General features: G+C 43.1%; 3 protein-coding genes across 3 annotated transcripts; 2 read left to right on the forward strand and 1 right to left on the reverse strand.

Moving 5' to 3' along the window:
- Positions 1–14: 14 nt before the first annotated feature.
- On the reverse strand, positions 15–6,471 carry gemin4 (gem (nuclear organelle) associated protein 4). Its single transcript, XM_089013458.1, has 6 exons — positions 6,308–6,471; positions 3,520–5,502; positions 2,801–2,945; positions 2,097–2,367; positions 781–1,404; positions 15–332 (listed from the first exon to the last, which is right to left on the reverse strand). Exons 1-6 carry the CDS (start codon positions 6,315–6,317, stop codon positions 111–113), a joined length of 3,255 nt encoding a protein of 1,084 aa, XP_088869584.1. The 5' UTR covers positions 6,318–6,471; the 3' UTR covers positions 15–110.
- Positions 6,472–6,630: 159 nt separating this feature from the next.
- LOC148888812 (tapasin-related protein-like) lies at positions 6,631–11,604 on the forward strand. Its single transcript, XM_089013459.1, has 8 exons — positions 6,631–6,857; positions 7,003–7,179; positions 7,267–7,548; positions 8,189–8,518; positions 9,330–9,677; positions 9,752–9,862; positions 9,950–9,969; positions 10,526–11,604. Exons 1-8 carry the CDS (start codon positions 6,812–6,814, stop codon positions 10,538–10,540), a joined length of 1,329 nt encoding a protein of 442 aa, XP_088869585.1. The 5' UTR covers positions 6,631–6,811; the 3' UTR covers positions 10,541–11,604.
- A 4,894-nt stretch (positions 11,605–16,498) lies between these two features.
- smtnl2 (smoothelin like 2) lies at positions 16,499–27,918 on the forward strand. Its single transcript, XM_089013297.1, has 10 exons — positions 16,499–16,644; positions 16,891–17,629; positions 21,583–21,664; positions 23,067–23,327; positions 23,759–23,827; positions 23,901–23,961; positions 24,228–24,377; positions 24,937–25,060; positions 26,268–26,419; positions 26,933–27,918. The coding sequence occupies exons 2-10, from the start codon at positions 17,084–17,086 to the stop codon at positions 27,057–27,059; spliced, it is 1,572 nt and encodes a 523-aa protein (XP_088869423.1). The 5' UTR covers positions 16,499–16,644; positions 16,891–17,083; the 3' UTR covers positions 27,060–27,918.
- The last annotated feature ends 20 nt before the right edge of the window (positions 27,919–27,938 follow it).

Consider the following 27,938-nt stretch of genomic DNA (forward strand, 5'->3'; position numbering starts at 1 on the left):
AATTAGAAATCAAATGTATTATTATTATTTATTTCACCCAAACTCAAAACCCGTAAGAAAACATTTGTCCAAGGCGTGGCAAAACGTGAGAGCCCTTCAAGGGAAGGGCATCACGCAGGAGCTAACGTGAGCTGAGCGATCTTCTGCTGCAGAACGGACTTCATCTCCTGGTTGTCCAGGTTGTCAGTGATGGTGTTGAAGAAGTGCTGGTTGTTTTGGTGTTCCAGTGGGCTGCTGCTTTCTGGGTAAGCGCCCAGGATGGCCTGGTAAGAACTGAGGAGCTCCAGGCTGGCCAGGAACAGAGGTTCACTCTGGCCACACGGCATCATCACCTTATGGGACACAAAAAGAAGAGCAATCAATCCATATCATCAGTCAAAAAATTTAAACCAATCAGTGTGAACGTCTGTGTAGGCTCATCAGTCATGCGGGAGTGGTCCATCGAGGAAAAGGTTTCTTTAGACCGACCAACATGCAACCAAATGCAAAACGCTATAAACAAAATGGAGAAGCTGTGTTCAACACACTTGACACCCAATACATGTCACTAATCTAGCTAGCTAGCTATTAGCTATAGAGCTATCTAGCTGGCTGGCTAGCTACTAGCTATCTAGATAGCTACTCGCTATCTATTCTTCTTGTTCTTCCTCTTCTTCATGTTCTTGTTCTTGTTCTAGTTCTTCATGTTCTTCTTCTTCTTATTATTATTAAAAGCAGTTGAATAATATTTGAACGTACTGGTAGGTAAATTAGAAGATGGCCGACAAGAATGCTTCTTACCTGGACGTGTTGAACGTGACAGAAGATCTGACTGAGAACGAAAAGAACCTCCTGACTGGGAAGTTCTTCCACCGTCGTCTGCGTGACCTCCTTGAAATCTCGCAAGCCATCTTGGGACATTTTCGAGGCTTTTTCTGTCGTTGGGGTCGATTTATCCCTCAGCGAGTTCAGCAACTCCCTGACGGCGTGGGCGTACAATCTGGCAACGTGAGCCCAGCCGTCTCCTGTCAACCAATGGCGACAACTGGAGCCGCAGAGCAGCTGCAGGACTCGGAGCAGGAGGACCGACAAGCAAAGTTGGTAGGAAAACTTCCTCAAGTCCAGAAGAGGCAAGAAGTCGACGTACTCCAGCGAAAAAGGCACACGGAGGCGACCGGAGGTGATCAGCCATTTTAAGGTGCCCAGCAATCGGCTCCATTGGGGGACGGAGCACCAAGGCAGCGTTTGCGTTAGCGCCACCAGGAGGCCTTTGCTGAACATGCTGACGTGCTCCGACTGGCGCTGGTCCAGAGCCAGATGGGACATCATGGTGGAGCCAAGGGAGTCGGACAAGGCGCAGCACTCCATCCAGGCCAAGAGGCCAGTCCCCTCGCCGTATTGCGGGAGGTTCACGCCCGTCCACTCCTAAAAGACACCAAAGAGACAGAAAATAGATGGTAAAAGAAGCTATTTTCATAAAACAGCAAAAACCCTTCACTAAATCGCCATGGTGAGGTGAGGTTCAATTTGGATCGTTCCTACAACAGACTTCTTAGGCAACATAGGCTTAGTTATGCTGATGAGGTGATACCAGAGCAAATGGGGCAATCAGGTCAGTCGTAGACCCCATACTCAGACCCCATAGAAGTAATCAGTCAGGACAATAGAAGTAATTAGTGTAGCCGCAGTGAGTAGTCCTCTGCTCCCCCCAACTTGAGAGCAGGGACCAACCATAGCAGTCTGGTAACAGACTGCACAGTCGGCTGCCATTTTGTTGTTGAAGAACAGATTCGTTTGCCAACGACACATCACTCATTGGGATATTTTAACCTTGCAGTCTACACTCTGCCTTTGAACTAGTCCAAATGTCACTGTTTTCTATCCATTTTATCACTCTCTTGAGAACGACACATTGTGGCGCTCCGTGTGTATCCCGAAAAATAGTTTGTATGCTAAGGTAACATTTTCATAAATTTAACGTTCATAAAAAAGAAATGTTCGTAACGCAAGGGTTTCGTGAACCGACGTATCACTGTGGTCCGGTGTGCCTTTATATCGAGAAAAAGTTTGAAAATACACCATCCAAGCAACTTGAGCCTCTCCAACCAAACTGGCACCTGCTCCGGAAGTTCACAAACTGCCAAGAGAGATGAAGGAACTTCATTTTTGAAGTGTTGACCCCACACGGGTTTCAGATGGAAGTAAACGGTCCAGTCGAGGGCCTTCAACTTGTCGCGTAGCCAGAAGAGAGCTCTGGACCAGTGACTTGGGGCAGCTTCCACCTGGGCACCCACAACCTGTGCCAGGGTGATCAGCGCGGAGGTCAGAAGCTCCTTGCTTTCCATGGACCAACGGGGAACGCCGCCCTCGGGTGGTTCCTCCCAACACCTTTTGGGCAAGACAAAACAAACGCTGAGGGTCCGGGGATCGGGGTCACTGGACACTTCAGGTCAGTCAGCGACTCAAATATTTTTATATACTTTGACAGTAGTAAAGACAAATAATAATAATAATCCATTTCATTTAGGAGCGCCTTTCAAATCTCTTAAGGTCACTTTACAGTCACAGGATCAGTTTTTCTGTGGGTGAGCAGCGGCAGCCACATACACCAGCGTTCACTCAAATAGTAACTCAAATAGATAGAAAGCTAGCTAGCTAATAGATAGCTACTACTACTACTAATATGAATACATTGTATTTATAAGCAACTTTCAAAACTCTCAAGGACGTAGCTAATAGCTAGCAAGCTTTACATTATGCTACTACGGCGGGGCTTCAATTTCGGAATACAATACAAAAAAAGACAATAATAAACTCCAACCTGAGGGCCTGGTCGTGCATCTGAGCCAAGACAAAAAGCAAAGGAAAGGGGGAGCATTCCAGGACCCAGTCCACTTCCTGGTTCTCGGCACACAAGGCGGCATGAAGAAGTTGAAGGCATAGCTTGAGGTCAACCGACTCGTTGCCTGGACAGAAGACAACAAGGGGGTCAGTTTTTTTCATCCAGGCAGTCCACGTTTGCTTCCAAAGGTTCAGGCTTGGAACTCTGGCTTTGGACTTGCTCTGTATATTTTGCTTTCATTCCATTTCTCATGGTAGCAAACGGCCATTTTGTCTGCGTCAGTAATCGGCTGGCGGCCATTTTATGGTTTTCCTTCGCCACTCGCGCAAAGCTGTTTAGTGGAGTTTTGAAAGGCGCTTAGAAATGAAATGATTATTATTATTATTATGGTGTTTGTTTTGTTTACATGATCTTTAGGGGTGTTCATTGTTTGGTCTGCTATTTTGTTTCACGCCTCAAGTACTAATAGCTATATAGTCGCTGGCCAATGGCTATCTATTCGCTGGCTAATGGCTACCTATTCGCTAGCTATTAGCTATATATTCGCTAGCTAGCTAGGTTGCTATCTATTTAAGTTACTTCGGTGTTGAGTGAACGCTGCCGCTGCTCACTTGTGACTGTAAAGTGACCTTGAGAGTTTTGAAAGGCGCTTAAAAATCAAATGTATTATTATTATCGATGGAGAGACGAAAACTCACCAGAAGGTGCCAGATGAGGCAGGACGAAGGTATTGACAAGCTCCAGAGGCGACAGAAGGCTCTCTCTTCCGCCTTCAGTCGTCGCCGCCGGCACCATCAACAGAACCGTAAACTGAAGAAACTGCTCCTTTTCATTGTCCGAGAGCACCCTGGCGCTAACGACTTCCTGTAGGCACCTGCAGAGTAGGCGTGTCCGATTCCTTCTGACCCCGCCTTCCCCTTGGCTTTCCGTCCAACCTCGGAGTCCGGGCAACTGTCCTAAGATGCGACTCATGAGAGAAAAAGCTCCTTTATTGAAAACGGCGGAATGGCAGCAGGATCTTAAAGTCGCCCGAGGGTTCTGGAAGGCCACCCTGGCGACGAGAGACGCGGCCATGCTCAGGTTGCCCTCCGCCGCTGAGGCTCCGCCCCCTCCTTGGATAATGCAGTTGAAAGCCATGTTGAGCTCCTGTTCAAAACTGGCCCTCAGAACCGAGCCGCCCGGGTATCCGAAGAAACCCTCGTTAGATGATTTCAGAACGGCGAGCAATACCCGGTTCTTGTCGTCCAAGGACAACGCGGTGAAGACGGTCGTAAGAATTTTGAGTAGCTTCCTGCTTCGGCTCACGTCGACGTTCTTGCTGAGGAGTCGCCCGGTGAGCGTGGAGGCCAGTCGGATCACCGCGTCGCACCGGTGGAAGGCCGTCTGGTGCTTTTCCAGGAAGTCCAGCCATTGTTGGTCATCGGTCACCCAACTCTCTTCACCGGCGTACAACACAGTGACTTGGCCAAAGTCGTCCAAGCGGTGACCGATGATTGTCATGGCGACTCTCAGACCAACGTCAGGGGAACACTGGATCACGGGGAAAGCCATGGAAGCCAAAAAACCGCAAACTTGACTCTTGTCAGCTTCTTCCTCGCCTCTCACGTCGGCTTCTTTAAGCGTCGATAGCATCCTGCGTACGCTTTGCTGTAGCTTGAACGTGGCGTAACTGACTGGAGAGTTGCTACAGACGTTGAGCAAGTTGCGCTTTTGCCACAACTGAATGAGCTCCGACACACGTTTGAAGACGTGGTCAAAACTCAATCGCCTCAAGCGAAACTGCGTCGGCGCGTGAGAGGCTTTGAGATCTCGCTGAACTTGTTCTATCAATTCCGAACTCAGCTTGCCACCGTTCTTCTCTATGACGCTCACGGCTTCGGACAGGAAGACCATTTTGTCTTGGATCGGAAGGATGACCGATTTCTTCGTGAGGAAAGTCGTGAAAAGGGCATCGAGACAGTTGGAGAGCGCCTGATAGCAGTGCTCCGGTGTGGATATGGAGTCTTTCAGATCTGTGAGCGTGTTCAGGAGAATATCGAGGACCTCCCGGTTGTCTGGGAACGTCTGTGGTTCGAGTTTCGGACGTTTAGCAGCGTGATGAGTCGAACTAGCAGACTGAGATGTGAGATAAGCAACCCGGTTAGCAAACAACACGGCAAGACTATCCTGCGCCTCTGAAAACCGCTCTCCTTTCCACAGATGCCACCACAACTCAAGAAAGAAGTGGACATCGTCGTGATCCGCGGGGTTGCTCTTCAGATGGTCCGACAACTTTTCCAGTTGGGAACACATCTGAGGCTCAGGAAGATGGAGTAGAAAATAAGCGAATGTATCTGCGGCGGACAAGGATTTGAGCAGCTCGATCAGGACCGTGTAGTTGACTTCTGGTAGGGAGTTCTGGAGATGGAAAACGGGGCTCTCCTTCCATGCCTCCTCGATGTCTTCCCCATGCTCATTGCTCAACAACTTCAACCACAGCGCACAAACTAACCGTTTCCACCAGGAGGAGGCGTCCTTGTCTTTGGAAAGAGCGCCAACATCCTCCTGGTGACAGATTTCTTTCATGGCGGCCAGGACTGGATTGCCCACCTTGTGCCACTCACATTTTTGGAGCGAGCTCAAAGACGAGGGCAGACATAACTTGTCAGCCAGGAGGAAAGATCCCTGAAGAATGGCCCAGTCTGAAGTGGGAGGGGAAGAAATTTGGGCAGTCTTATTTCAATCAAACTCCTGAAAGGACAACCGACACCATTTTTTTTTTTCCTAACGGACATCAGAAAAACGTTTTCTAGCATCCAAAATACCCAAAACACGCAGGATGATATTTTTAGTCAAATGCACACCACCAATAAAAATGACTTCAAGTGTCCCAAAACAGTACAGTAAAGTCTCGTTATATCGATATCCTCAGGAGTCCGAAAAATATCGATATAACGAGACTATCGATGTATCCGACCCTGCGCGCATGTAATTTTCTCCTTGCGTTCATAGACATAGTATCGTAATAAGCGGTACTATCGATATAACCGATATCGATATAACGAGACTTTACTGTACTTCAAATTGACCCCGGAAATGGCGAATTTCAGAAGGTCCCGCCCCCTTGTTCGTGACATCACGCCAGGACGTCTTGCCTTGCTCTACAATCAAAACAAGCAACGACTTCTTTCCTTTCCTCATCACTTTGCTGCCGTGAAATGTAAATTATCTCCACTGTGAAAATAATAAAGGCTAATCCAATCAATCCAATCAGCCCAGTATCCAGGAGACAGGACAGGCAAAGTATCTGTTTTCTTCATTTTCGAAATTTCTGCTTATTTTTGCACGTGAGCAATATTTGACTGTATTGAATACAATTTAATGTTTTTTTTTTTTACCAAAAAGTTAGGACAAAGCGCTTTGGAAAATGGAATAATGGAGAAAAAAGTTACGCAAGTGAATCATTACTTCTACCCATGCCGGTCTTTAAAAACATGCTATTTTTACCTTTATCCATGATCTTGTAGGATGTTGAAAACGGCTTTGATTTGCAGTAAAAATGCGTGAAAACACAATTGTAGTTCAAAGTATTTGTTAGCAAATAAACCGCGCCTGTACCTATTGACAAACAAGACGCCAAAACGTCAACATTTTAAAACATGCGACGAAAAAGAAGCTTCCGCTCGCTGTGGTCAACAAAACCCTGACAGGAAGTGATTCCATGTGCTACGAAAGAAACGCCTACAGCACCACCTTATGACTGGTTCAAGTACTACACCCAAGGTACTGCGTCAGTCGTATGTTTTCATTTTAAACGTGTTGTTTAAAATAAAATAGTTTCGAATACGACACAATAACCAAGCCAAATGTTCGTTTAAAACTCCGCCCTGATGTTCTTTTAACTAAAATATATTATTTTTGCATCGCGCTTTTTTCCCTTGAAAATGAAAATGAAAGTGGACCGATGCTTGGTGCTCGATAAGCTCGTCGGACACGTTTTACCTCAAGATCATGCATTTGCGAAAGTTATTAACCTTATTCTTATTTCTATGTGTGGGTAAGTCAGTCAACATTTTTAGTTTTCGTGCTGTGAATTGTCTTTATAAGACAAAGTGGGAGACCCAAACTACTACACGAAGCTCTGTCGCCATCACTCTATGAATCCGTTTTTCATGAAAAACTGCTTCTTTTCTTTTTGTCAGGCATCCAGCGTGCTCATCTTTTGACATGGCTTCCCTGCGTTTTCAATGACTTCATTGTGCAAGTCAATAAAGAAGGTAAGCGTGACGTTCAGCTCCTGAAAAGATCGAGCATCCTGCAATTTGGTGAAGTTGGAGACAGTCCCGTGAACCCTCACGCCGTCACTTTCTTTATCATTGGTGAGTAATGAATCTTTTTGGCGTGTCGATCATCCAAACTGAAAGGCAACACTTGACTCAGTTATTGTGCTCTCTCTCTCTCTTAAGTGTCCAAATTAGACCTCCGGAACTATGTGAAGGACGTGGAAGCGGATCTTTTGAATTGTGGCATTCATAGATCCAACACCAATTATGTAGATGTGAACTGGCCGAGACAGACATCTTACAAGTACAACTGTTGGTTCACCGTCACCCTGACACACACGGAGGGCTTGTTCGCTGTCTCTGGAGTCCTCAGATATCCATGTGACCCCCATCCTTCTGGACCCGGACACCCGGATATCAGCAATTGGCCTGCTGTTGAGGACAGACAGACCCTCATTACAACAGGTATCAGTCCAAGTTGACACCCAATTGGGATGTTACAGATGATCATTCCACATTCATTTGGCAATTTGCATACTCGGCACGGCAGTCAATCAGAAGCCTGTTTCGTGCTTCGGACTATACCGTGACTGTAAAGTGTACTTGAAAGTTTTGAAAGGCGCTTAGAAAGAGCAGTTCACGTGGCTTTTAGCAGACGACGCAACGCAAACATTGCATTGTGCGCCATGACAACGAACGACAACTGAAGCAAAATATTCAGCAAGCGAATATTCATTTGCTTCAGCCAACTAAAGTCTTACTGGTAGTATCAGCCCTATATACATATATATCCCTACTGTCCAGACATGGCGGTGCCGGATATATACACAGTAGGGACAGTAGGGATATATAAATAGGGCCGATACTACCAGTAAGACTGGTAGAAGCATCTTGGATAAGAAGTGAAACGTCCGACACCTTCAAAGAAGTACAGATGACGGCTGAGGAAACCTTTTCATCTATTGTGTTTCAAGTTGTGAACAATGGGGCAGGCAACTTTTCAGAGATGTCTGCCCTGGTGCCCGCTGACTTTTTGTCATGAGTTTCAGACACTGATAAGAGGCTGTGTTCTTAACCTACTGACATTTCACATCTGTGATTACAGCGATAATGATCTTGAAAACACAAACTCCAAGCGTGACAATCGGCCTTGGTTTCCAGAAAAAGCTCCACTGCCAGTTTGCTATTGATCACAAGCGACCAAATCTGAGCGTGCAGTGGTACCAGCAGTACCAGGGCGAGCGACGCAAACTCTTCAGTCACAACAGCCTCTCTGGGGAAAGTGAGGGGAGGGGAGTTGACCTGAGGACCCTCGCGGGTGGTGACCTTTCTTACACCCTCCCCTTTACTGAAGTCAAACACGCTGGCACATACGCATGCGCCGCCTCAGTGTTTCCACTGTCTTGCAGCCTTGAAATAAGTCTACAAATTCAAGGTGAGGAACCATCAAACGCAAAATGGCTACATTCACATTGTGTGGCGGGTTGGAATATTCAAATACGGCTCACATTCGAGTTACGACTGGGTTCCGGTCCGACAAAACGATCGTAAGTCAAACGGTCGCAAGTCAAACGGTCGTAAGTCGAAATCCATTCAAAATGGCCGACGTGATGCTTACACGACAGGATAGTATACAATGTCAATCTGTTGTTTTTAAGCAACGTTTTCTATTGAATACTATTATATACCAAACTGTTTACAGTTCATTTATAAATTTGATAATTTTTGTATCATTTTTATCATTTTATATTTCATATTCTCAATTTTTATTACTGTATACCTGTAATGTATACAAAACTGTTTACTGTACAGTTCATTTATAAATGTTATACTTACGTTCTGCTGACCCAAATACGCACGGCTTCTCATGCATTCGCTCTGTTGAAAAATCCTTCTCCCTGCTAATGGCCTGAGGAGGTCGACCGACACACACACTCGGACTCAGGCGGACGCCAAAGGAAAAAAGCAGTGTAGAGTACTACAGGAGATTTCGCCGGGATGGTATCTGCACTGTATTGAGTGTGGTCACGCAGTAGATTGCTGTGCGAGTGTGTGACATGCTGGCTGGCCAAAATTGTAGTACGCGTTGCCGGCTGCTTGCGCGTTGGTTGTAACTCGGATGCTACCTGGAGTTGGATTTGTTTTTGGAGCAGGCTAGCTATCGGCTAGTTAGCTTGTCGGTGTCAAGGTGCTGTAACTCTAGTCCCTGCAAAACTTTGATCAACACTCCATTGCAAATACCATAGAGTCCCCCCAGGTGTCCCTCAGTGTCGGTCCAACGCTGACATTGCAAGCTGGTGAGATGAAGAAGGTAGTTTGCAAGGCAGAAAACTACTACCCGCTGGATGTGCACATTGCTTGGTACGAGCAGGACGTAGCATCTTCGGGCCGGAGGGTCGGCTCTTCTCTCCCGAAAGCGCTGGACAATGTCCTGCTCTCCAGTCACAAAAACAACATGGACAAGACCTACTCGCTGTCGGGTTTCTTCTACCTCCAAGCGTCCCTGGCGCGCTCAGGACATCAGTTTATTTGCACAGTGTCCCATCCGTCTCTGCGAATGCCCATTGAGAAACGTTTCGTTCTTACCGTTGAAGGTGAGTCGCATTTGAAGAATCATCATCATCATCGACTTTGAAGAACATCATCATGACTCTATTTTGTCCTTCAGAACCGACCGGCTGGTTCTTCGTGCTCGCCGTTTGCAGCGTTTTGGTCGCCGTTTGCAGCGTTTTGGTCCTACTGCTGTCTGTCTATTTGATGCGAAGTTACCTCCACCAAGGTGAGTGTCAATCATCTTGTCCAGTTTCAAGTCACCAAAATTGGCCCGAAAGGCATTAAATGCAGTAACGGTTTTATTTCTTCGCAGCTCAAAAATACTCATTGCAGGTAAGACTCGTTTCTGAAGACAGTGATACCTTGCCTTACGAACTTAATTGGTTCCCTGACAGTGTGTATCCCAAAAATTAAATTTCCCATAGGAAACCATTAAAATGAGAATAATCCGTTCCCAGGTCCCCATAAAACATAATTTTATAATTTTCTAAGCCTTAAAACTACACAAAATAGACCTTATTTTATGTATAATAAATGTGCTAAAGAAATAAAGAAATAAACTGTACTGTATAATAAAGTGGTTTTATTGACCTTTGTGATGGTCATTGATGGTGGGGAATAGAGAAAACAAAAACAAATCGGCTGCCATTTTCTTGTTCACAAACTCGGCTCGTTCACAAACGACATCACATTGTGGCGCTCCGTGTGTATCCCGAAAAATAGTTCATATGCCAAGGTTAAATGTTCATATTTTCATTAACGTTCGTAAACCGAAAAGTTCATAAGCCAAGGTGTTCGTAAACCGAGGTATCACTCTATACTTCTGAGCGTACAATAACAGCAATTTTTTTAATGTCAAGACTACATTTCTGTCTCATGTTCTGTGCAGAAAAGGCCATACTGATTGTACCTCATGACAGAGAAGTGTCACGTTTGGGTTTGCGGCCAACGGATGGCCCGGGAGGGCCCCGCCGGTAGCTGCACGGGTGTTGGTCGTTTTAATGAGTGGCAGTTCAAAGGACTTCCGGCATGACCGTTCAGTGTTTGACCCTGTCAGGTTTGTTTCATCTCGTCCTGTTATACTCCTGGTTTTGTTTGCTACTTTGGACCTTTTAGTTCTGATGACTTTGTTGTTTGAGATTTTGGTTCCTGCCGACTTTAGTTAATAGAATTTGTCAATTGTCCCTCCCGCCTGCGTTTTTTGGGGTCCATCACCTCCACCACTACCTTGCAAATCGTGAGAAGAACAACACGCAGAAGCAGGTAGAGCATTTTTCCCCCCGCATATAAAGGACAACCGACACCATTTTTTTGTTTCCTAACTGACATCAGAAAAACGTTTTATTGCAAAAACAGCGTGTATTTTTTTTAATTTATATTGTTATTTAATAATTGTATGCAATTTGAAAATTAAGACTGCACCTAAAATAGGAAGATTTTAAAATGTGATTTCATATGGATGTAATTCAAATGTACTGCACATAAATCAGCTGTTGTTAAATCGCAATCTAAATCAATATGTACTGTATTGTATTTTGTATAAATGTGAAATAGAAAATGCAGCCAAGGCTATGTTTGAAAACAAACACAACTGGAAAGTTTGGTTTTTATTGCTCACCCGCAGAAAAAAAAACCGTATCCTGTGACTGTAAAGTGACCTTGAGAGTTTTGAAAGGTGCTTCGAAATGAAATGGATTCTTATTATTAAAACCTTGAGCACAACTGAAATTGATTTTTATGCCCAACCACTAGGGGGTGCCCCTGCACCATATTCCATTGAACACACAAAAAAATTGAGGATGAAATAATTTAAACACGTTGCTTGAATTTCAAAATGTACAACCTTTCGAGGCTTTTGATGTTGACGATCAGACTGTAATTATTCCCTGTGACTGTGAAGTGACCTTGAAAGTTTTGAAAGGCACTCATAAATGAAATCTATTATTATTATTATTAGTTTCCCCTCAAGTTATTATTCGTTCATCTTCCTGACCGCTTGTGAGTAAAGACGCTTATAAATGAAATGCATTGTTATTATTATTATTATTTCACTATTATTATTATTTCACTATTATTATTATTATTATTATTTCACTATTATTCTTATTGTTCTTCTTATTTTTACTTATTCTTCTTATTCTCATTCATCTTATTTCACTTATTATTTCACTATTACTTCATTATTATTATTATTATTTCACTATTATTCTTATTCTTATTTTTCTGCTTCTTATTATTATTATTATTTCACTAGTATTATTATTTTTTTTTTCTTTCTTATTCTTATTCATCTTCTTATTTCACTACGTATTATTATTTCGCTATTATTATTTCACTAGTATTATTACGTATTTCACTATTATTCTTATTATTATTTTTCTTACATTTGAATTTGAATCATATTCAGAACTATTTGAATCATATTCATAACTGGATGAGTAACAAGAAAGCATCGTTTCCGAATCTGAACTCTGAAGCCATTGTTTTGATTCTGGAGCAAGGCAGTTTGTGAAGGAGTATCCTTTAAGAGGCGGGACTTTATGAATCTTCCCAGTTTCCGAGCTCATTTTGTGGCAATTTTTGGGACACTTTAAGTCATTTTTATTTTAGTGTTTTTCATTTGACTAAAAATATCATCCTGCGTGTTTTGGCTATTTTCGATGCTATAAAACGTTTTCTGATGTCAGTTAGGAAACAAAAAAATGGTGTCGGTTGTCCTTTAAACTAATGACCAATATTCTCCAAGACGGTTCCGGTTTTGCAGCTGCCTATCTCGATGATGTTGTAAATCTATAGAAAAATGTAGGAGGAACCATCTTGTACAACACTAAAAAAAATGTCTTCAAAACCATCCAAGCTGCTGTTCTCACTATTAGTGATGAAAAAAAAAATGCTGGTGCGCACAGAAGAGGTGAGAGTTGACGAAATACCTCAACTGCTTTTAGAGTGCGGCAAATGAAAACACACACTTGTGAGTGCTCCTTACAGACCGTAAACATTAAAAAGCGGTACGGTATGTCCCGCGGGGAACAACGTACGTCATGGTGATTAAACCCACTCTTTCTGAGATGCCTTTAAACTCACGCAAACGCGTTCGGATACACACTTATCACAAGGACAAACATTCCACGTGGAGACCAGCCAAATAATCTAAATAGTGTTTGACAGTGTGAATCATGTCCGATTTAAGCGATGAAAATAAGGTCAGCGGGATCTCTGTTGACGACGTTTTAAAGGACAACCGACATCAGAAAAAGGTTTTAATGCATCTAAAATAGCCAAAACACGCAGGCTAATATTTTTAGTCAAATGCAAAACACCAAGAAAAATGACTTCAAGTTTCCCAAAACGACTTCAAAATGAAACCGGAAATGGCCAGTTTCAGAAGGTCCCGCCCCCTTGTTCGTGACGTCACACCAAGACGTCTTTATGCGTGTTACCGCAATCGGCGCGACACACAACGATTCGCCATCACATTATTTATGTAGTTTTCCTTCTAATTTCGCCATCAACACGGTGTTTTCAGACAGAAAAAAAGTACCCAAAATGCATTGTGTGTCGCTTTCTCGATCAGGGGCATTCCCTTCGTGACGTCACGTAAGGAATCGTCACCAACTCGAATACAAGACTTCCTGAATATACAGCGCGAGTCTTAAAACGTGAAATATAGCTATATGCGGTGGAATCTTTGCAAAATACGCTCAGTAGAAGTCATCTCAATCAATTTGACAAATGATGGACGCAACTTGTCCGGAGGTGTCGGGTGTCCTTTAGCGGTAAATCTGCCACCAAATCTATTTCTTCTCCTCCTTCAGCCATTCTGTGTTGACAAAACCGCGATTAAATCAACGCAAAATATTTTCTGATGCCGTTCGCTATGATACAGTGTGCTAGCTCTGGCCAGTATGCCCTTATGACTAGCGGCGAGTGAGACTCTCTCATGTGAATTGCAAAGTACACGATATGAAACGTATCTCCAAAAGAAACAACGTTCATATGGATTCATTGAAAAATAGATACTTTTCATGAGTTTTTTTGTTGTTGTTGTCGTCCCGTTTCAAATACAGTACGTTAAGGTTATGTCAACATTGATGCGATACTCTCACAAAGCACGTTTGTGACTCACGCTGAGACTGGATCGTGACTCACTGAGCTATCAAAATGAGTTTGGAGTTGATTTGTAAAATGAAACTGCTTCTATCCCTTGAGGCGCTTGAGACTAGGACTACTGCAGGCCCACCGGGAGAAAACCTTCTTTCCAGTAACAAAGAGTCAGCAGGTACTACGAATGAATCAGCGGGGGATGAAATCAAATCCCAAGATGTTGTCAAAAATGCCTCTCGCCATCCCAGTTGAATTTTGGATTGTTTTGACAATGATTCACTCGTCTGAAAAAAAAAAAAGACTTTTTGTTTGTCGAACACAGGATACAGTGTATACAAACGCTCCCCTACTTATGAACATTTGAGTTACGAACAACGGTACATACAAACATTTTTTATCAACCTATGTAGTATTGCCTCCAGTTGTACATGAGCATATATTTAATTCAATGTTTATATTTCAGTACAAACCAATACAGGTTACTTGTACAAGCCATCTAGACAGTCTATATATGCATCTGTTAAAGTTTCAGAGAGGTCCTCACAAATTCACCCAAAATTATTTTTTGGTGTGTATTTTCAATTCACTTGGATACACACACTTTGTACTCACTGTGTGTGTTTATGTGTGTGTGGTTAATGAGAGGAAAGAGTCCATACCACAGAAGTAAAAAGATATTTTAATCAAATTCACCACAGAAGTGAGGACTTTGAATGTAGCCATTCGAGAAACCGCACTCCTGCTGTTATTTCACTTTCAAGTCCACTTTTTGTTTCTTTGTTTTTAAAGAAGTTGAAGTGGGAAATGGGCTGACATTTAGTGTTCAAACTGAACACTCGTTCTTCTCTAAACTTATCAGCAACGGTGGTCCTCACTCCTTATCTGGACCTCACAAAACCATTGAAACAGGAATGTGTGTGTGTGTGTGTGTGGCGGGGGGGTGTGTGTGTGTGAAATCAAGCTGATTTATTCCAGTAAATCCGCTTGCCAGACTGTTTCTTCATCCCAAAGCTTTCTTACTCTTTTCGACATACGCACTCATTTTACTACACACATATAAAGGCTATCTGGTGTGTGGAATGTTTGCTCTGTTGGGGTCCAGTTACAAGGAGGGCTTGGGTGGGGTTAGGTTGGGGGGGGGGGGTTGAGCGGCCATCTATCTCATTTTGACATCAAATGTCACTGAAATGGAAAAGAACGGGTCATTAAACAGAAACACGCAGTCGTGTACGTTAAGCTAAACATAGACGTCGTATAACCCAACGGCACGATGCACTCTCGGTGATTTAAAGTCAAGGCAGCGAAAGCTTTTTCCTCACTTGAGTACACGTGCGCTGTTTATCTGAACAAAAACGCCGTCGGGGCGAGTGGATGGAGCGATAATGATGGCAGAATGGCGGACACAAAACAGACGTGCAAGCAAGCGAGAGGGAGGGGGGGGGGAGAAGTTTACGCTGACCTTTTGACCCCATTACATTGACAGGGACGGACGGTGCTTTCAATTCACAGAGGGGGAATGAATGCGGGCATTTTTTATTAATAATAATACATTTCATTTCTAAGCGCCTTTCAAAACTCTCAAGGTCACTTTTTCTGTGGGTGAGCAGCGGCAGACACACGCGCCAGCGTTCACTCAACCCAGAATTACTCAAATTGATAGAAAGCTAGCTAGCTAGCTTTCCATCAGCCATCTGACCAGCCAGCCACTAACCATACACTAGCTAGCCGGCTAGCTTTCTATTTATTTGAGTAGCTAACAGACACAACATAAGCGTCAGCTATCAATAATAGATAGCTAATAGCTAGCTAGCTAGCCAGATAGCTAAAAGCTAGACAGTTGCCACAACATAATCGTCAGGTATCAATAATAGAGAGCTAATAGCTAGCTAGCTAGACAGATAGCTAAAAGCTAGCCAACTAGATAGCTGCAGATGTCACCTATTATTTGACTGTTTTGTGAGATAGCAAATAGCTTGCTAGCTAGGTAGCCAGCTAGATAGACGGCTAGCTGGATAGCTCGATAAATAAAAAGAAGTGAGAGAAAACGTTTGTCATTCATTGAAGGTGCGCCTTATATTCCGCTGTGCCTTATATATGGAAAATTTTGAAAATACACCATTCATTGAGGGTGCACCTTATATTTGGAAACCTTATACGTATATATTTATGCATTATATTTGGATAACCTTTTTCGTTCATTTAAGGTGCGCCTTATCATCTGGTGCGCCTTATATTTGGAAAACTTTTGTCATTCATTAAAGGAGCGTCTTCTCGCCTGGTGCACCTTATATATGGGAAAAAAATTGAAATGACACCATTATTTGGGGTTGCGCCTTATACACCGGAAACTATTAGATACTGTTTGTTTGTTTTCGACAGATATCGTCGGTAAAGAGCCCACGACAAGTTTCCCTCTTATAGAACCATGACTCCTTTTTTATTGTCTGTTTTTTTAAAGCCCAACAAAAGCACAGCAGGTGTAACAGTATTTCCTCATAAAAGAGAATCAAAGAAAGAAGATGTCAGGAGGGAGAATTTGACAATTAGAAGACAACAGAGGCGCAGAGAGGAGGAACGTATTTCCAATAGTTTACATAGAAGTGATAAAACACACACACACACACACACACACACACACACACACACACACACACACACACACACACACACACACCTCTTTCGCCCACTCCCTTACATTTATGACCCTCCATCCTCCTCCTCCTCCTTCTCCTCCTTTTTCCCACCCCTTCTTCTCCCTCCTCCAGACAAAAGCAGAGCTCAGCCCGAGCGTTTAAACAAACCAGAGCCGGCCGTGCACCCACACACCCACACACACACACACTCACACAGACACACACTGGCAATACCACACAGCTGTGATGTGTAACACAGAATGAGGCTGAGGTAAGTTGACTGCAGCTGTTGGTCTGGATGACCTCATGGCAGTATTTTATGAAACGCACCAAGACTTGATGTGACTCTGTAAGGAACCACATGTTGCGTTGTTTAGGAATTGCCTTGCTAAAAAAACGGTGGTGATGGGAACCTCTGAATGGAAGGAACCCTAATGCGAACCGCGTGTCAATCGCCAGGAAGTGTTTGCAACACAGATCAGGTTTTTCTTCTTGTTTCTGTCTGGGATTCTTACAGAGGACAGATCGGCACCTGGAAAGCAGAGTCCTGCAGAGAAGAGCGCTGAGGGAGACATTAACCAGATCAGACTTTGGGTCTTTGCCCTCATCTTGCACCTTGTGTCCGTCAGTGCCTTTCCGAAAAACGAAGCTAGACGGTAGCACTGAAAGTTGCCGCCGCTAACGCTTTGGAAACAACAACCTCGGACGAGATGGGAGACTTGTGTCGTCCCGCCGCCTCCAGTCCAGATGGGGAGACGGTGTGCGAGGCCTTGACCCGTCACGAGTCCACTCTGAGGGAGGCCATCGGGGAGATCCGCCTGGATGTCAGTGCCTTTAAACTAGACCTGGAACATCGTCTGGAAGACGCGGTCAGCCTGAGCGGGACTCTTGAGCGAGCTGTGACTCAGCTCCAGCAGGAGAACCGAGGGCTCCGGACTCAGCTGCAAGCGCTAAGCCGACAGGTGGAACTCCTCAGTGGAATGAGCGGTCCTTGCGGCAAGAACCACTGCGGTGACATCCAAGAGAATCTTCGGGAGAGTCTGGAAGGGACTCACGGGCAGACTGGGTCTCCCTCTGCGACTGTCAACGGTCACATCGACGCTGCGACCACCGACCCTTCATTGTCGCCCGGCTCCGGCAGTCCCCCGGTCGCTTCACGAGTTTCCGCCGTGGTGACAGGTCCTCTTTCGAGTAGCAGTCCGTCCCCTGGTCGCTTCTCCAGTCGAGCCACGTTTGCGGTCTCCAGCAAAACCAACGTAAGTGACCGTCCCGTTTGTATTTCGACCAGTTTTATCTGGAAAACTGTCCACACGTTCTGGTCACCACCAAGTACTGTATTTTCCGGTGTATAAGACGCATCCAAAAGCCTTCAATTTCTTCCAATGACTATGCGCCTTATATGCAGGTGTGAAGTCATATTGAGCCACAACAGGTCTCGCAACTACTGTCAGCAGCCACTGACGACTCAATTTTCCCCCCCATAGAAGTAGTGCGTACCCCCAGCCTCGAATTAGGCGCGACGCCTTATAATGTGGTGCGCCTTATATTTGGAAAGCTTTTATCTATTTATCTGGTACCTTACTCGTTAAGCTCTAAAAGGAAGCTGAAACACAATATGGAATTATTTAATCAGAATTTATGGACAACATATAATTAACATCAAGTCTGTGATTAAGATATTTTTTTAGGCCAGCAGAGAAGGCGTAGCAGGCCCTGACGGCCAGGTGATACAAGGTGCATAAATAAATGTCATTCATGTTATTTCTTCTCAATGTAGCCTTTTGGTGGCGACATGGAGGAATGTTATCTGCTGTGAAATCACACGACCAAAGCCAACCAAAAACAAACGCACCTTTGTTTCCGTGACTCTGCAGGTGATCCCCCCCCCCCCCAGCTGTCACTCAAAAGTGGCACCGGGAATCTGGTTTGGCGAATGTCGTTGAAATGCTCCGTTTGATTGGTGGAAGGTTTTTTTTTTAACTCACAATTGCCACTCTTGAACTTCCTGTCCGGAAGAAGCTGACGTGGATGACGTACACGCAATTCACTTGACTGTTCAGACAGGTCTGTAGGCCTTCGAGCGCTGACAGTTTCCAAAAACAGGCTCTTATCCCCCCCTCACTCACATGAATTAAAGGACAACCGACACCAATTTTTTTGTTTACTAACTGACATCAGAAAAACGTTTTTTAGCATCTAAAATACCCAAAACACGCAGGCTGATATTTTGCGGTATGTCAACTGACCGATGAAAACTCAAGATTGGCCTACACAGGTCAAAGGAGACTCTCCACGTCTCAATCATAGACTATCAATGCTATTGATTTATGGGTCAGTACAAGACTTGCATCGTGTGTTAGATAAGAGCTGATGACATCTTGAGAAGAGAAGCTTGGGGGCAGCTATTATCCATCCGGCGGAGGGAGGAAGAGGATCTGAGAGGGAATAGAAATTTGAAGAAGGTCAGATAGGGGGGGGGGCAAGGTTATGGATAGCTTTAAATGTTTCAAGAAGAATTTGAAAGTTGATTCTATTTTTTCCCGGGAGCCAGTGGAGCTCTTAGAGGACGGGGGTGATGTGATGAAAGGATGACGTTCTGGTGATGAAGAATTCTGGACCATCACAAAGGCCAATAAAATGACTTTATTATATACTACAGTTTATTTCTTTAATTATAATGCCGTAGCACATTTATTATAGATAAAATGGGGTATATTTTGTGTAGTTTTAAGGCTTATTTAGTAGAAAATGATGTTTTATGGGGACCTGGGAACGGATTATTCTCATTTTAATGGTTTCCTATGGGAAATTAATATTTGGGATACACACTTATCGCCATGTCGAGACTGGCCATATGACTGACAGCTGACCTGGGCCAAAACTCATTGATTCTGTTACAGAGGTCTCCCCTCCCCCTCTTCTCTGAGATTGTCCCTTTCAGTACTTGCATGTAAGTCCCTGATGAGCTAATGTAGTACAGCATACACCAATGTATAAGACAGAACAGGAACACGCACGTACTGTACAGCTAATTTTGAGCGTCTACTCCAGAATAGACTTGTGAAAAGTTAGCATCAAATTGAAAGACAGCTGAGAAAAGTGTGGATGTGTGTGTGTGTATACAAGGGGGGGGGGTAACAGAGGTATGTGGCTACTCCCTGGCTACCCTTGGCTCTCTTAATGACTTCCAGACAATAGGCTGTGTTCCCGTCATGATAGCGGTGGAAACAAGTTAATAACTAAGCTGCCGGTGGGACACCTTGAATGTCCACTGGCACCACTCGTGCTAGACAAAATCAATAGACAGTGATACCTGGGCTTACGAACTTAATTGGTTGCCAGACAGTGTGTAAGGCGAAAAGTATGTATCCCGAAAATTCATTTCCCATAGGAAACCATTAAAATGAGAATAATCCGTTCCCAGGTCCCCATAAAACATCATTTTCAAATTTCCAAAGCCTTAAAATTACACAAAATATACCTTATTTTATGTATAATAAATGTGCTACAGTATTATCATTAAAGAAATAAACAGTACTGTATAATAAAGTCACTTTATTTACCTTTGTTATGGTCGTTGATGGCTTGAATTAGAGGAAAAAAACAGTCGGCTGCTATTTTCTTGTTAGAAGAACGGGCTCATTCGCGAACGACACATCACTCATTGAGGCAGCTCCGTGTACAACAAAAGTTCGTATGTCAAGGTAAAATTTTCATAAGTTTAACATTCGTAAACCAAAACGTTTGTAAACCAAGAGGTTCGTAAACCGAGGTTTTACTGTATTCTGTTTGTCCTGGAATTCAAGTGATAAGGACAAAAACTTTTGCACATGTCTGGCAGTGAATGAGTTAATGCTTTTCACTCACTGTGCTGAGGTGTAGGGTTCGATTCTGGCTTTCCTGTGCGAAGTTTGCATGAGTGGATCAGAAAAATGGATAAGCTAAGCTAACCCAGTTTTAACTTTTCCACAAGTTTATACCATCGACTATCGGACAGTTGTTCAAAGATATGTTTTGATTGGATTGACTCCATCAGGCTGAATCAGGGTTCAACTTCAGGCTAAATCACGGTTCAACTCCATGAGGTTGCTAATGCTACCGCAGGTCTTTTCCCGTATCCGTGAGGGTCCGCATTTGTCATAGTTTCCTGACCTCTCATGTCAAACTCCGCCTCATGCTGACTGCATCACTGCCGGGAACTGAGATTCACAGAGTGAAGGCTGCAAGGAGGAAGGTGGGCTGCCAAGATAGCCGAGATAGGGGGACTTACGCTCTATTGTTGCCATATGTTGGAGATAACGTGTACTTGTAGCCACAACTGCAGTGGAAAATTCAACAGAGGACCATTTGTTTGCTACACACAATACATTTTGGGTACTTTTTTGGGTCTGAAAACTTTGTGTTGATCCGTGTTGATGGCAAAAACACATAAAGAACGCGATGGTGAATCATTGTGTGTTGCACCAAGACTACGATTTGATACAAATTCCCAGCAGACAAATCAGCCCATTTCCAACAGAGCTTGGGCGCCATCTTGTGCATTTTCTGGGCGCGATATTGGAGTCCAGACACCTCAAAATGAGACGGAAGGACTCCTTTAATCGATTGCAAACATTTATGCTTTCCTCTTCAGAACTATTTGAATCACATTCATAACTTGATGAGTAACATGAAAGCATCTTCTCCCAATCTGAAGCCAATGTTTTGATTGATTGAAGACGTCCTGGTGTGACGCCACGAACAAGAGGGCGGGACCTTCTGAAACTCGGCATCTCCGAGGTCATTTTGAAGTAGTTTTGGGAAACATTTTTATTGGTGTTTTGCATTTGACTAAAAATATCAGCTTGCATGTTTTGGGTATTTTAGATGCGATAAAACATTTTTCTGATGTCAGTTAGGAACAAAAAAATGGTGTCGGTTGTCCTTTAAGGCCTATTTAGTAGAAAATGATGTTTTATGGGGACCTGGGAACGGATTATTCTCATTTTAATGGTTTCTTATGGGAAATAAATGTTTGGTAGCCAAAGTTTTCACCTTACACACACTTTTTGGGGACCAATTAAGTTCGTAAGCTGAGGTATCACTGTATTTTTTATTTTTTTTTATTGGGGGTGGGTAAAACTATATTTATTCAACATATTTTATTTTGAAATTTGCATCTCTCTGCGTTGACATTTTTATCATGATCCCTCCCGTATGTGCGTTCCAGAGTGTGGAGCGAGAAGAAGCAATCGAGGTTGACCAGACCTCGACAAACGCGTCCCTGGAGAACGGACACACTACATCAACAGGTACCCGCGAGTGTTTCTCATCACGCCAGTACAACGTGTTCTCAAAGTCGAAGCTCCAGCACAAAACTGACGTCAAGTCCATTAACTTGAACGACTTTTAAAAGAAAAGACGAGGGGGGGAAAAAAAGGACATTTTAATCCTAAGGCTCGCTTGCTTTAATGGCTGATGTTGAGTGCCGGCCTGTTATAAAATAAAAAAAATGTTGAGTAATGTTTTTTGTGGTTCTGGGAGAGATTTGTCAAGTCTGGCACATTAATTCCAGACGATTTCACGGTGATGTCATCACTGTCAATGCTCTGCGACTTCTTTCCTGTGTTTGATAGAGAGAGAGCTTCAAACAAACTAACATAAAAACGTGAGTGGACTTTAAAGGACAACCGACACCATTTTTTTGTTTCCTAACTGACATCAGAAAAACGTTTTATCGCACCTAAAACACCCAAAACGCGCAAGCTGACATTTTTAGTCAAATGCAAAAAAAATGACTTAAAGTGTCCCAAAACTACTTCAAAATGACCCCGGAAAGTCTGCTGGGAATTTGTGTCTACTAGTATCAATTAGTAGTCTTGGTGCGATTGGCCGTCGCGTTATTTATGTTTTCCTTCTAATTTCGATCCCATAGCCATTGATCAAGCAAACACGAAGCTGTAGCATCCATTGACAAAAAGAGATTGTCTCACATCTCCTGTCCCATGTACTGTAAATCCGCTTCAATTCCAAGCCGCAGCAGTTCCACAGGACTTTGGATAGGAAATTTTCAAACAGTTTAATAATAATAATACTAACAATCCATTTCGTTTCTAAGCGCCTTTCAAAACTCTCAAGGTCACTTTGCAGTCACAGGATTAAGTTTTTCCGTGGGTGAGCAGCGGCAGCCACACGCGCGAGCGTTAGCTCAACCCGGAATAACTCAAAAAGATAGAAACCTAGCTATCCAGCTAATAGATAGCTAATAGCCAATAGCTAGCCATATAGCCAATGTTTCCCGACTCAATTAGCTAGCTAGGTAGCCACATAGCTAACAGATAGCCAGCTAAGCTAACAGATAGATAGATAGATAGATAGCTACTTTCCTTACTTGACTTGAAGATTGCATCGATAAATTAACTTTATCAGTTGACATTTAGTCAAGAAAACCTGAATACTTAGCTGTTGGAGTTTTGGACCTTCCAGTATTAGCTATCCAGCTAGCTATCAGCAATATAGCCAGCCAGCTATTTGAGTCAGGAAACATATCAGCCATCTCGTTAGCTAGCTATCTATTTGCTATCTAGCGTTCTATTAGCTAGCTAGCTAGCTAGCTAGCCCTCCATCCACTCGAGCCACCTGCCATATCGTTAATATTCAGTCGCGTTGCCTTAATCTCTTTCCTTCTTGTTTCTTATAATTTCCTCCAATCAGAGCATTCCTTGCTGCTACATGGAAAAATGTCTCCACCCAGAGGTTTCCCATACGAACATGCGGCGCCAGTGGCCGTGCGGATGGCCCACTACCCCATCACGGCCACCACCAAAACAGCAGAAGTCAAGACTTGCCGCCCCGAGTCTCCCAGTAGTTGCGCTTCCTCAACTTTCCTTCCAGTCTCAGAAACCTTCCCTCCCAATCAATCAACTACCAACCCCATCCAGCATCAATCGAGCGCAGAATCTCACGTTCAACCAGGTGAATCTGCCACAAACATGACCCAAGTACAGTGATACCTCGGCTTTAGCTAACGAACGTTTGCGAACGCTTTAGCTAACGAACGGTTCGCCTTACGAACGTTAAATTCGTGAGAATAACGCGATGAGTGATGTCATTCACGAACGAACCACTTTATTTCTTTCATTACAATACCATAGCACATTTATTATACAGAAAATAAGGTATAGATTGTGTAGTTGTAAGGCTTATTTAGTAGAAAATTATGTTTTATGGGGACCTGGGAACGGATTATTCTCATTTTAATGGTTTCCTATGGGAAATTAATTTTTGGGATACACACTTTTCGCCTTACACACTGTCTGGGAACCAATTAAGTTCGTAAGCCAAGGTATCACTGTCTTTCAAATCGCCTTTGTGAAATTCCAGACTAAACGTTGATTTTCTTTTAGCGTCATGCATAAAGACGTGGAACGCCAGTCAGAACGCCGTCAGAGCTCCGGGAACGTCGCGCCTTCAAGGTGAGGTTCCAAGCCGAATAGACCCTCACGCTGAGACCGCGGTTACGATTGACGGTTGTGATTGTCTTTGCAGAAAAGACGCTTTCGCCCTCCGCTAAAATGGTGACTTATGCAGATTTACCTCAACATGACAGGTGAGAAACAATTTGAGTCATGTTTGAATTTGAAAGGGGAAGTCAACCTTAAAAGGACAACCGACACCATTTTTTTGTTTCCTAACTGACATCAGAAAAACATTTTAGAGCATGTAAAATACCCAAAACACGCAGTATGATATTTCTAGTCCAATGCAAAACACCAATAAAAATGACTTCAAGTGTCCAGAATCTGCAAAAAAATGAACCTGGAAGTCATCTCAAAAATTTGCCGCTAAGTTTGTAAGACTGTGCGCCACCTGCAGAGTTGACCACCATGAAAGCAACGAGCGATCTTTTGGCCACGGAGGAGAAAAGAGGCGAGAACTGACCAGGTCACAAACGTTACCCAGAAATATTGGAGCTCAGGCTCGCCGCTCGGTCTTTGAGAGCTTGGACGCAGACGTCGGTAACAGGTAAAGATTCTGCTTTCAATAGACAATGATACCTTCCTTGGCTTACGAACTTAATCGGTTCCTAGACAGAGTGCTTAAGGTGAAAAGTGTGTATCCCAAAAAGTAATTTCCTATAGGAAACCATTAAAATGAGAATAATCCGTTCCCAGGTCCCCATAAAACATAATTTTCTACTTTCTAATCCTTAAAACTACACAAAATATACCTTATTTTATGTATAATAAATGTGCTATGGTAATATAATTAAAGAAATAAACTGTACTGTATAATAAAGTGGTTTTATTGACCACTCATTGTGGCGCTCCGTGTATATCCCGAAAAATAGTTTTTATGCCAAGGTAAAATTTTCATAAATTAAAGTTCGTAAACTGAAAAGTTCGTAAGCCAAGGGGTTCGTAAACCGAGGTATCACTGTATATATATACATGTAAAAGTTTTCCAACTACATATAAGAAAATAAAGGCTTTTAGGTGCGCCATCTAGTGCGGAAAATCTGCTAGTGAAGGTGTTGAAAACGATTGTCGATTTACTCACAGTGGTTGCTTTATTATGCGTGCAGTCGGCCCAAATTGATGGAGTCCAAAGCCAAACTGAAGCGCTCCCAAAGTTTTGGAGTTTCCAGCGCCAGCAGCATCAAACAGATCCTTCTTGAGTGGTGTCGCTCCAAAACCCTCGGCTACCAGGTAATGTTCACTCAATCATCATCATCATCATAATAATCATCATAATAATAATAATCATAATAATAATAATAATAATAATCATAATAATAATAATAATAATAATAATAATAATCATAATAATCATAATCATCATCATAATCATAATCATAATTATAATTATAATCATAATAACCAGGTACCAGGCTACCAGGTAATGTCCACTCAATAATAATAATAATAATAATAATAATTAATAATCGTAAATAATCTAGCTGGCTAGCTATTAACTATCTATTAGCTAGCCAGATAGCTTTCTATTTATTTGAGTAGCTAGTAGATAGGCAGATAGCTAGCTAGATAGCTGCTGATGTTACCTATTATGTGACTGTTTTGTGTGGATTTTTACATCCAATATTAATTACATTAATTACGATATTCAGCGCGAGTCTTAAAAAGTATAATCTCGCTCTATGCGGTGGAATCTTTTTCAAATGCGCTCAGTAGAAGTCATTTGAAGCCATTTTACAAATTATGGATGCAACTTGTCCGGAGGTGTCGGTTGTCCTTTAAATGTTCAACAACCCAATAAACGTGGCGCTAACGTGCTAATTTCATCTGCGCAGTATGCAAGCGAATGCGCTTTGTTTATTTTTATAAATGAGTGTTTCTGTGGGAACAGAGTTGGAAACATTTTTTTGTAGGTCACGACAAAGTGTTTGAACACATTGCAACCCGTGCCAGCAGCTCCATGTGGCTTTCGTTATCGTTAAATTCGACGTAGGCCCGACTCGCTCGGAGGAAAAACTCGATCGTTCGTCTGATGATCCGACATGTTCCATTTCACTCCAGCAAAGACGTCATGTGCGCTTGAGACACGTCGCCGACCACTTAACGTCCGCGCTATATAGCTATCTATCTGTTGGCTATCTACTAGGTATCTACTAGCTGGCTAGCTAGCTTTCTATATATGTATTAGCTAACGAACTATCTAGCTAGCTAGCTATTAGCTAAGGAGCTATCTCGGAAGGGACACGATTGGATTGGATTAGCCTTGATGAGTCGCGCAGTGGAGAAATTGACATTTCACAGCAGCAAAGTGATGAATGGAAAGGAAGAAGTAGAAAAAAAAAAACAAAATACAAGTGCTGCTGTAAAGGCCATTTTTTTGGGCCATGTGCTTGCCACATCCTTACCATGCTTCCTTTATCTCCCCCGCCTTGTTCTACAGAACATCGAAATCCAGAACTTCTCATCCAGTTGGAGTGACGGCATGGCTTTCTGCGCTCTGGTCCACTCCTTCTTTCCCAGCGAGTTTGACTACGAATCCTTATCACCGACCAATCGCAAGCAGAACTTCCAACTGGCTTTTGGGACCGCAGAGTGAGTGGCAACACAAAACCACCATATTTTCTCACTCATTCACTGCCGTTCGCCTTATAGTCCGGTGCGCCTTATATATGGAAAATGTTTTAAATTATACCGTTCATTTTGGGTGCACCGTATACTCCGGTGCACCTTATACACCAGAAAATATGGTAATTTTGACATGGTTTCTTTTGATGTATAAATGGTTTATTTTCATGTAAATCTAAAAGAAAACAACCATGACGCCTAATGTATTCGATCATTAAATCAAGGTGAGGTTGGTGTATGACACTGGTGTCCAAGTCAAGGCCCCAGGGGCCAAATGTGGCCCGTCACATCATTTTATTCGGCCCACGAAAGCAAATCCAACTTGTAAGATTCCACGTTGCTTGCTAAAGTCTGAAGCAAAATATCAAATTATCCCACGTCAACCAAATTCATAACGGCCCTCGAGTGGAAATCGTAATCACAATGTTGTCCGCAAAAAAAATGACTCCATTTTTTTTTCTCTCTACCTTTTATCTTCAGACTGAAGGCCGGCTGCGACCGGCTCATCGAAGTGGACGACATGATGATCATGGGTCGGAAACCCGATCCCATGTGCGTCTTCACCTACGTGCAGTCCCTCTACAACCACCTGCGCAAATTTGAGTGAGATAAAATGAGTTGAGAGTTTTGAAAGGCCCTTATAAATGAAAAAAAAAAATCTGGACAAGTTGTGTCCATAATTTGTAAAATGGCTTCAAATGACTTCTACTCAGCGTATTTTACAAAGATTCCACCGCATGTAGCTATATTTGACCTTTTAAGACTCGCGCTGAATATTCAGGAAGTCTTGTTTTTGAGTTGGTGACGGGTCCGTACGTGACGTCACTACAGGAACGCCCCTGACCGAAAAAAGACACATTGTAGCAGTCCTTCCATCACGTCAATGTATTTTGCTGTACTTGTTTGGTCTGACAACCTTGTGTTGCACCTAAAAGCCGCCAGAAGAGGGTGCCCAAGCTCCATATAAGGAATTTATCAGCCTGTGGAAACGGAGGTGGCCACAGGAGGTCGCCATTTTGTGCCTCTTTTTTTGTGCCCAATGTTGCCTCAAATTGGCACAAAATAAATTCTTTAATCGATTGCAAACTGTATGCTTTCCTCCTCAGAACTATTTGAATCGTATTCATAACTGGTTGTGTAACAAGAAAGCATCTTCTCCGAATCTGAAGCCTTTGTTTGGATTCTCCAGCAATGCAAGACGTCTTTGCGTGACGTCACGAACTGGGGGCGGGACTTTCTGAAAATGCCCAATTCGCAGCTCAATTTTTTGCTTGCAGATTTTGGACACATTAAGTCATTTTTATTGGTGTTTGGCATTTGAATAAAATTATCAGCCTGCCTGTTTTGGGTATTTTAGATGCTATAAAGCATTTTTCTGATGTCAGTTAAGAACCAAAAAAGTGACGTCGGTTGTCCTTTAATGTTGATGTTAAAAATTGGTGAAAATAAAAGTTTGTAGAATTTTACACATGACCTGCTCTATTAT

The sequence above is a fragment of the Hippocampus bargibanti genome, linkage group LG14 (assembly GCF_051943395.1).
Source record: "Hippocampus bargibanti isolate YZ-2025 linkage group LG14, ASM5194339v1, whole genome shotgun sequence".
Lineage (NCBI taxonomy): Eukaryota > Metazoa > Chordata > Actinopteri > Syngnathiformes > Syngnathidae > Hippocampus > Hippocampus bargibanti.

Bases quoted from the DNA above. Each gene is read 5' to 3' on its own strand.
- smtnl2 (XM_089013297.1), top strand. From the start codon at position 17,084: ATGGGAGACTTGTGTCGTCCCGCCGCCTCCAGTCCAGATGGGGAGACG. The intron at 17,630-21,582 runs GTAAGTGACCGT...TGTGCGTTCCAG, and splicing joins CGGTCTCCAGCAAAACCAAC to AGTGTGGAGCGAGAAGAAGC. The intron at 21,665-23,066 runs GTACCCGCGAGT...TCCTCCAATCAG, and splicing joins CGGACACACTACATCAACAG to AGCATTCCTTGCTGCTACAT.
- LOC148888812 (XM_089013459.1), top strand. From the start codon at position 6,812: ATGCATTTGCGAAAGTTATTAACCTTATTCTTATTTCTATGTGTGG. The intron at 6,858-7,002 runs GTAAGTCAGTCA...TCTTTTTGTCAG, and splicing joins ATTCTTATTTCTATGTGTGG to GCATCCAGCGTGCTCATCTT. The intron at 8,519-9,329 runs GTGAGGAACCAT...CAAATACCATAG, and splicing joins AATAAGTCTACAAATTCAAG to AGTCCCCCCAGGTGTCCCTC.
- gemin4 (XM_089013458.1), bottom strand. The intron at 2,368-2,800 runs GTTGGAGTTTAT...CTTGCCCAAAAG, and splicing joins ATGCACGACCAGGCCCTCAG to GTGTTGGGAGGAACCACCCG. The intron at 333-780 runs GTAAGAAGCATT...GTGTCCCATAAG, and splicing joins GTCACGTTCAACACGTCCAG to GTGATGATGCCGTGTGGCCA.